A 9,570-nucleotide genomic window follows, 5' to 3' on the forward strand; every position below is an offset into this window, starting at 1 on the left:
GAACAATTCATTCCATAGCGGAATTATTGAATCGACATTAAAGACCCGAATCTTTCCACAAGACGTTCCGCTATGACTTGAACAATGGACCAGAGAGAGAATGAGCTTAGAATCTTTTTTTAATATCATATATTAAAAAGTTTGGATCCTTCAATTTATTCGGAAAAGAAATGAGAGACAAGAAAACATCTTTGATTACGATTAAAAGGAACAATCTCAAATAGACCAAGACCCAATTTCGGGTCATTTCTTGGTGAACATGATCTGCCATAATATCTTCGATCCCTTCATTTATGTGCCAGAATAAAGAGAGATTTGGTAGGAAAGTGGAAGAGACTTTTTTGTATATAATAATTAAAGGGAGTGGGAAAGCTGCTGTAATTCTTTGGAAAAGCCCGGTTCTCTTTGTCTTCGAGCTTTCATTCCTCTACTAGTTCTGGAGTCAAGTAGCATTTTACTACTCATCTACTTACCCTATAATGGGAATGAGTAAATTTCATCTTGTGAGATTATGTTCCCTAGCTTCCGTTTGGCCACGTCCCCAAAATAGTAGGCTTATTGAATTGGACACAAAAACCATTCTCACCCATGTAAATCAAAGCACATGCCCTCACAAGCAGGAGTTCATAAATCACTCAAGATTAAAATCGAGTCACATATGATCATCTTGTGAAATAATTATCTGATCTTTTAACGAATTTACAAATAAAGATTAAATACTTCGCGGTCCAGTCTTATACAAACTTATTGTATATATGATACCTCACTCACATGTCTCCACATGAAAAATTTTGGATCAAATCATCGGTAACATTTACAAAGTGGGCCGCATTAATAATGTTACCAAGATAACACACCCAACCTTATCCATATACTATAGACTGTTTAGATTATAATTTGAACATGATCTTCTTGTACGTCAACTACATACTATTCAAGATTACATTTATAACCTTAGATTTTCATAAAATTCGACAATATTTGCACATAACAAAATAAAATAAAACAATTGTTTTATTCATAAATAATTGAAATTTTCAAACTACGAGACTTTAGAGCATAAATCCTAACAAATATGGTATTAGAACCCCAAAACTCAAACGAGCATTAGAAGGATGGATCCCCATGAATATTATTAAAACTTGACAGAATTAATTATATCATTGGCGTCGATCTATAAATTAATGCCGATGTATATATATATATATATATATATAAGAAAAGGGGACCGAGGCTTCGTATCTTAGCTTATGGTCTGCTATTCTTATCAGTCCACGCGTGTCATGCAAATTTTAATCACCTAATATCATTCTTCCAAAATTTTTAAAAATTAAAGATTATTATATATTACGATTTTTCACCGAGTGGGTGGATCGAAGCAATTGCAGCGAAGAATTGATCCGAAACGAAGCACTTTGTCTATGAGCATTGTAGAAAGAATAGAATGACCCTAAATGTTAAAATGCAAAATTTTGATGCTCTGTATTAAAGATCTCATGTTGAAAAGATAAACGATCTTACAAGAGTTTATGATATAACTGTAATAATATAATCTTTAATTTTGAGATAGAACCTATAAATATTAATACACTTAGACAATTCTCGCTCCCCCTCTACTCCCATGATAGGAATCTTGATCAACATGACTCTAGCACTTATTGTTGGAACTGTAGGAGAAATTAGATGAAAAGAGATTTTTTGTGCCGTGGAAGAACCACTGCCTTAAAAGCAATTTCGACACGACTATGGTGCTAAATCGTATGTACACATGTGATAAATTGTATGTACGTCGGTTACTCCCCAAGATTAACATAACACCAACTCAGACGTGCACTCGTTAGAGCAGATTGGAATCGAGAGACTAGCTCAAAACTCTTGTAAAGAACTGAGGAAAATAAACATTAGAAAACATGTGGAAATAATCTTTTGTAATTCTCTCTACTTCCTTCAAAATCAACATATCCATATATATGGGTAATAAGCAAAACGTTATTAATAGACTGAATTAATTTATAACCGTTACAACATTTATAAATTAATGTCATGAAAACTAAATGTTTAATTATTAAAACAACGGTTATTAAAACACAATAAGCTTAGTCTCAAAAAAAACCAATTTGTTTGGTAAAACTTGATCTTTCCCAACACTTATCATTGCCTTCACAGTTTCTTTTGGGTTTTCTGTATTGATCACATGGGCTCATTTTCATTACCAATATGATCCATAAATCTATATGGTAGACGTTCTTTTTAGAGAGAAATTATATGATATACTTTTACACATTACTCAATTAAAAAAAAAATTCAATACTTCAAAAGTACGGAGACTACTCACATTTGTTGTTTATCACGTATGTATTATTTAAAGATGATGCGACATCCATAAAATCAAAATTTATAAAGATAAAATAATTGAGCAAAGCGAAGAAATAGATACTCCCTTGGAATTTTTCAGGCCCAATTCAAAATCTCCAACAACCAACTCATTATCTACATCACAATTAGAAGCCCTAATAACGAGTATTAATTATGACATCATTGGATCAACCATTAATGCTATCTACATCACAGTTAGAAGCCTAATAACGAGTAATAATTAATTATGACGTCATTGGACTGGAGCCACCACCTTGTATAAAGACCACCAAGTGGCTGGCGCCTTAAAAAGACCAGAACAATAAAATATATTTAATTGTACTAAAAAATAAATACATAAAACAAAACAAAACATATTTAATTATGACAGATTTATATTTTCATGGTTTAAATTTTTCAATGTAATTTGATCCTTACCATTTGTTTAAACTTTACCATTTATCCCTATTATCATTTTTTCAAAACTTTTTCCTCGTTGTTTTTATCCACTCAACTCGATATATATCAATTATTAAATTAGGTTCGTTTTGAAGATTTAAATTGAAATTTTAAAGAATATATAGACAAAAATAAAATAAAACTCGTGCCGTAAGATACAAACCATAACTTACATTGACATTTTTAATACATAGAATAAATGTCGATTAAAAATTAAAAAATAATATCAACAAAAAAGAATAGTATTAACATGAAGAAGCTTATATCCTTGAAATAAAATAATCTACGATTATTGAATGGAAAATAAACTATGAATAAACGTCCACCTACACATACCCTACACCTCCCCGCACCGGATTACACGGAAACCAGAAAAAGACCAAAAAGAAAAAGTAAACGACGACACGACATATCAAATCCATCCCATCTGTCTTGTAATCTGGGACCACGTCTACCAATTTCGCTGACGTGGCACAAAACAATCATGCCAGCTTAGTTTCGTGGACCGACATGTCGAGTTGAAGCCGTTGTATCGTACGTACTACGTATCGGACAAGACACGTAGATTCCTTCAGTGAGTGCGAATTTCTATTGCGAAAAACGGTGCCGTTCGGTTGTGACCGGAGGGAGAAGTATCGTCCGCCGGAAAATCGGCGGTGCGGCGCGTGGGCGAAGGCGAGGGCGTGTAGTAGGGAGGAGAAGCGCAGGGGGTGTGAAACGGTGTCGTATCGGGATCTGGAAAACGCGGCTCGGAAGATTCGATTCCTTCTCTCTCCTCTTCTTCGGCCGCTTCGTTGATAGTGAACAGAACTCTGGAGGGTCCGCACAGCTGCCGCCACTTCTCGACCTCGTCCACCGCCTCGGCCTCCGAATAATCGTGGACCATACACGCGATCTCTTTGGGTTCGATCCGCGATTGGTTCCTCCAGCAGAAACGGAACCCGCATTCCTTCACTTTTAACACAGCTACAGAATCGGAATCACGGCGGCTGCGGTGGCGGAGAACGTAGAGGATCTGGGCGAGGAGAGCGAGGAAAGTGAGCGAAAAGACAGCGATGAGTGCGGTGGCGATCTTGTTCAAATGCCCGTCCATTTGAGCGGCTTAGAAATAGAAGTGGAAGCAGAGGAGGGGAAATTGGAATGGTGATTTTTTTTATTGTTGTCGTTGTTGTTATTATTATTATTTTGGGAAAAGAAAGTTATCATAAAAAAAAAAGAAAAGAAAAAGAAAGTAATGAATTAATGATGACGTGGACATGGGAGAGGGAGGGGGTGGGGTTTAAATTTGAAGTAGTTGAGGAGTTATAAATTTTGGAGTCTTCCCGTTGGGGTTCGTTTTCTTGGGGATGATGTCTATTTTTAAGACACTGGAAAGGAACACGAGCTTGTCTTATCACAGGGACGTTCATGGGGCGGGCTTTCCATTATCTATTCTCGCGAAATTTTTCGAAGGATCAATTTTTTTTTAAATAAATTCCGTTTTATTTTTTATTTTTAAAATTATAAATTTATTACCTATGTTGGTAAGATAAAACTTTATTTACATAGTCTAATTATTTATTTATTTTTTTTATATTAGGTGGGTGGAGAAGAATGTTCTATTTTAATATAGATAAATATACAGAGGATAGTTAACTTTTAATAGTTTGTGTATATATATATAAAAGGAGACGGGAAATTGCATTACAAAAAATTCTAGCTTTTCCAACGGTGTTTTTACCAACGGATACAAAATCGTCTGGCAAAGGCTATTTATCCCAATGAAAAATAAAATGACGGGAGCTACCTATTTGTCTCAAAGGTTTTCAATAATATCGAAATAAGTAAGCCATCTCTCGACAACTTTTAGAAAACATCGGAAAAATTTAGGATATTGCATTAAATTTTCAATTTTTTCCTAATGCTTTTAATAAAACATCGAAAAAGTAGCCAAACGAACATAGCTCAACGGTAATTGGCATACACTTCGATTGTGAGTTCGATCCTCATCCCCACACATAATGTAGACCTCCTAATATTACCTAAACCGATAAAGTGGTAAAAAGTAAATCCCCCGTCCCATCTCTTCCATCCAAACAAACAAATTGAGGTTCCGAGTGATTTTGGCCTCACTCCCTTTTTAAAGGATTTGACCAATAAAAAAATTGATTTTAAGAAAATTGAAAATCATTTAAAATTGATTTTGGATGTAGTCGTTTTGTGGTGATTCTTTGGTCAGCGATTGACAGGGAATCCAATATTAGGTGAGGATGGGAGTTTTGGATGTAGTCGTTTTGTGGTGATTCTTTGGTCAGCGATTGACACGGAATCCAATATTAGGTGAGGATGGGAGTTTGGATTTGGGAGATTTTGGTTGCAGACGGCGAAACTTTTGGCGTTGGGGGATTTTGGTTAGAGACGGCAAAACTTTTTGTATATGAGGATTGCGTGGTTGATTTTGAGATTGGTGGAGCCAAATCGACATCGTAACATGTCGAGATTGAGTTGGGATGAGTCAGAATGAAGCAGGAATGAAAAGATCAAAGAAGTAGGCCATGAACGCCAAGTGTCACGGTCGTACACTTTTCAACCACGCGGCGCCATGATCTACGCTCGACCATGGCCAGCCTTACGAGGAACTCTAGCCCCAATCTACTCTTCGCGCCCTTTGTGGCTTCGTCGGACTTTAGACGAGGTTCTTTCTTCCTCGACTCAGCTTCATTTCGCTTCTCCCACCATCTTGGCTCTCGACCACTCAACCGTCCCGCTCCTACTATGAGCCAGGACCTTACCGGGATGAGTTCTGACCTATAACGGGGTCAGAACGAGCTTAAAACGCCAACCGGGTACAACCGGGAGATTCCTGCCGCTTAACTATGTCAAAACTAGCTTATCGAACCCATCAGACGCCTCTAGGACCATTCCTGCCGAGAAACTAGTCAATAACGGGCTAAACGGCCTTACCGGGTACTGCCGGGATGATTCCTGCCGAGATCCAGACAAGGAATGACTAAACTTGGCAACCGGGATGAGTCTTGCTGTTTACCGGGCCAAGACTAGCTTTTTCTCACTTACCGGGTGCCCACCGGTACTGTAGGATGCCACCCCGAGCATTGGGATGTCATCGAGCTTCGCTGAACTCTTAGGCATGCCTACCGAGAACCGACCCATGGACTTGTATTTATGATCGGGACCTTTCGGGCATCCATCCATCCGGACATAATCATGGCACGTCGACTCCCGCGACCGTGCCTTGTCATTCGGGCATATCGTACTGCATAACGGCCCCTATGTGCAACCTCCAGCCCATGGGACGAGGCGCAATGCCGGCACACCCGTGCCGTCTGACACTGTCCTTGAGATTCCCATTCTCGGAGGAAGACTTCCAAGACCTTGACACATGCATGTGCCATGGGGTAGCTCACTTAGGCCATAGGGCCCAGGGGTGGTGGAGAGCTGACACCATGCCTCCCCCTAAGGTACATTCTAAGGCATTCTTGGTCTGGCAGGTGTGTACGTGCAAAGTGGCGAGGAGTCACTCGCCAACGTAGAGCGCACGTCTGAACTCCGATTGACACGAAACTTGGCGTGCTTACATATCTCACTAATATGCATCTAACTCTAAAGCCGCTCGTCTAAACTCTCGACGGAACCCCGACTTCAGGGTCGTGGCCCGGGGCCCCAACTGGCCCCCGTTGAGCTTGTCACCGACACCACTGACATCGCCTTCGCCTTGCATTCTGCATATGCCTTCTCTAGGCATTCTTGAGCACATCCATGGGGTGTGATAGGTGATGCACCATCCTTCTTGGTCGCATCACGACACTTCTCTCTCGGCCCTCAACATTGCCCGACGGGTGACATATGCATGTCGCCACCACTTGTCCACTATGTGGGCGTCACAACTTACTCTCTACTAGTATGGTTGTGACATTCTCCCTCACTTAAACTGTCATCGTCCTCGATGACATACTCGTGGGGTACAATCCAAAGATAACAGTTGGGATTGTAACACCAAGGAGGCAATGCTGCAGTGCTAGGGACGGTGATGCAGCGCTGTCGCGAAATGGTGCGCACATGCGATGTTTTCCATTCGTAACGTCATAGTGCTGTATCGACTTTATAAATACACAGCATTCACATTTTAGGGTTCTTGAGTTGTTTTGAGCCAACATTTTGAGCAGTTTTGTGGTAGTTTCAAGGTAAAGGTTTGAGGTATTGACAGCAGTGTTGGGGCAAACCAAGATTGATGTATTCGGAGTGTAATTAAATATTGATTATATTGAGTTTTTCATTCTGTACCTAATAATAATGTGTTATAATACTTTGAACAGAAGATTGTTGGGATGAACCAGTATAAATTATTGTGTCATTTTCGCTATATTTCTCTTAGTATTGTGTGATTGGCTTAGTTAACTAATATAACCGTGGAAGGAAAAATTGTCTGGAGTACCTTAATTTCCCAAACAGTGGGTGATGGTACAGTGGTGTTGTAATCATCCATCCATATAAAATTGATGTGATAATAATTTTTATCCACTTAATAAAAAAAATCAATCCTAATGGAAATAATTATGATTTTTTTAATCATAATTGTTGAGTAAATGGTTAAATAATTTCTCAAATTTAATGTATTTTTAAGAAGTTTGCATTTTTAAAATCAAATTTGAAACCAAAGATAAAAATTTAAAATTGCTTCTAATAATATGAAAATCACTTCAAACCAAGCATAAAATAAATGGTATTTAAATCACTTTTGTAAAATAAATTGTGAATAAAACTCTTTTCTAAAATCACTTATTATACAATCATTTTCAAACACTTTTTTTTTTTTGAAAAATGATACAAATTTCATTAAAAAATATGCGAGAAACATACACAAAAAAATCAAGGTTAAATGAAAGCACTCCACTTTAGTAAAATTGTAGATATATCATAATTACAAAGGGGAAGATTTCATACACCATGAGTGAAAGGATGTGGAGACTTTGATATCTTTCTAAAGGTTGATGAAAGTTCTCGATTTATCCATAAACGAGCAATTGTTCCTTTCAAGCCAAACGTTCCATAAAATAGCTCCCACTACATTTCGTCAGTGAACGTCTCTGCTACTCTTTGATTTAGAGGCAAATGTCTCGTTTAGAAATAGCTCAATCCGATTGGGGGGAGATGGAAATATTAAACAGATAATACCAAATATTTGAAGTATATGGGCAACGGAGAAGCATGTGGTCCAAGGATTCTCAAGCACACCAAATGGTGGGCGAGTTCATAAATATTACCAATCTTGTAAAAATTAAAATTAGGACGAGGAGAGAAATTAGGGAAAGAAATTTGAAGTTTTTAAATTTGTAAAACATTTATTAAATTTAATATATTATTATATATAAGTCAGAATACCCTTCAACATCTCAACCGAAGATCCTAATTAAAATCTCTTATTTAATCCCGTACTTGGGTCAAATCAGATATTTTCCAAACGGATCGAAACCCGTATCCGTAATGATTGGGTCACACAGATTTTTTTGCCATCTCTATGTGTGAATGGTTGATATTTCGCTGTGGTAGTTGACTTTTTGTACTCGTTAAATATAATCTTCAATTAGTGTTGGCCGAATAAATATTGAAGGGCCCATTGCACAGTCAACCTATCTCATCCAAAAGGATCGTATCTTTCATTGCATTCTATTTTGAAAAAAAAAAATTATATTATAGATTTTAAATATTAATGTCAAACGTTGAGATCTCAATTAATATGATAAATATTTTGGAAAATTTGTAAAATAAAAAAATTATACAAAAATATAAAATAACAAATAAGAATTTCACATTTTTAAATAAATAAAAATTTATTAACATTATTAGTTTATATTAATGAATTTGTTGATATATTTTACATTTTATTATTTTTTTCTGATATTATGAAAATATTGATTCATTTCTCCTGTTGATATTGAACCTATACACATAAAAATATTATTGAAAATGTCAATTTTTCAATTACGATTATTTTTAAAGTGAGTACATCAATACCAAATAAAATATTGGGTACTCAAAATATTAGTTTATAATCAATTAAATTTATATCTAAATCATATTTTTGAAAAAAATAATAATGAAGTGAGAATGCTGGTGAGTTAGAATTTTCTTATCCCATCGATGCCATATCAAAAATTCTACCAAATACGAAAGTTAAAATCTTTCATGATTTTTTTTTGGGCAACGATGAGTTTGCTCTTAAACTTTTAACTAATTTGAAATTAAGACTTTTTCTTTTGTAAATACTTCTAAATATGGTCTCCATTTGCGGATGTACTAAAAATAATGATCAAACATTATAATTATGATTTGCTTTTACAAAGATCATTTGTTTTAATAAACCCTATTTGTATAAATATAGCTGTGATTATCAATATTCATGAGTTTCATCTCAAAATTACTAATTGATAACGAAATAAGTAGTCCATGTGTATTATGACGTGACTCTTTTTAGCTCATTGATCTTGGCCGGATATCAACCATATGCTAGTTTGAGCAATTCCATGAATATTGATAGAGTATAGAGTCCAAAAAGCTCAAACGAACATCCGGTCCAAAAATAGAAACATGCGACCAAAATCGATGAAGTAAAAGAGCCATAATCTTGAGGGACATGTTAATGATCTCACATTGAAACGAGAATTAGGAGCCTAACATAAACTTATAACAGAAATGTGTTACTCTTTTCATTACGGATTGATTTTGATATTAACCTCATGAATATTAATATCAACAACA

General features: G+C 36.2%; 1 protein-coding gene across 1 annotated transcript; it reads right to left on the reverse strand.

Annotated features, from left to right (window-relative positions):
- Positions 1 to 3,040: 3,040 nt before the first annotated feature.
- Positions 3,041 to 3,982, reverse strand: LOC148211540 (uncharacterized). Its single transcript, XM_088124272.1, has one exon. The coding sequence runs from the start codon at positions 3,905 to 3,907 to the stop codon at positions 3,386 to 3,388; it is 522 nt and encodes a 173-aa protein (XP_087980398.1). The 5' UTR covers positions 3,908 to 3,982; the 3' UTR covers positions 3,041 to 3,385.
- Positions 3,983 to 9,570: the final 5,588 nt, after the last annotated feature.

Source organism: Momordica charantia (genome assembly GCF_013281855.1).
Source record: "Momordica charantia cultivar OHB3-1 chromosome 5 unlocalized genomic scaffold, Mcharantia_2.0 BLBB01000005.1, whole genome shotgun sequence".
In the NCBI taxonomy this organism is placed as follows: domain Eukaryota; kingdom Viridiplantae; phylum Streptophyta; class Magnoliopsida; order Cucurbitales; family Cucurbitaceae; genus Momordica; species Momordica charantia.

What these genes read in the sequence shown, in the direction of transcription:
- LOC148211540 (XM_088124272.1), bottom strand. Translation starts at nt 3,907, where the DNA reads ATGGACGGGCATTTGAACAAGATCGCCACCGCACTCATCGCTGTCTTT.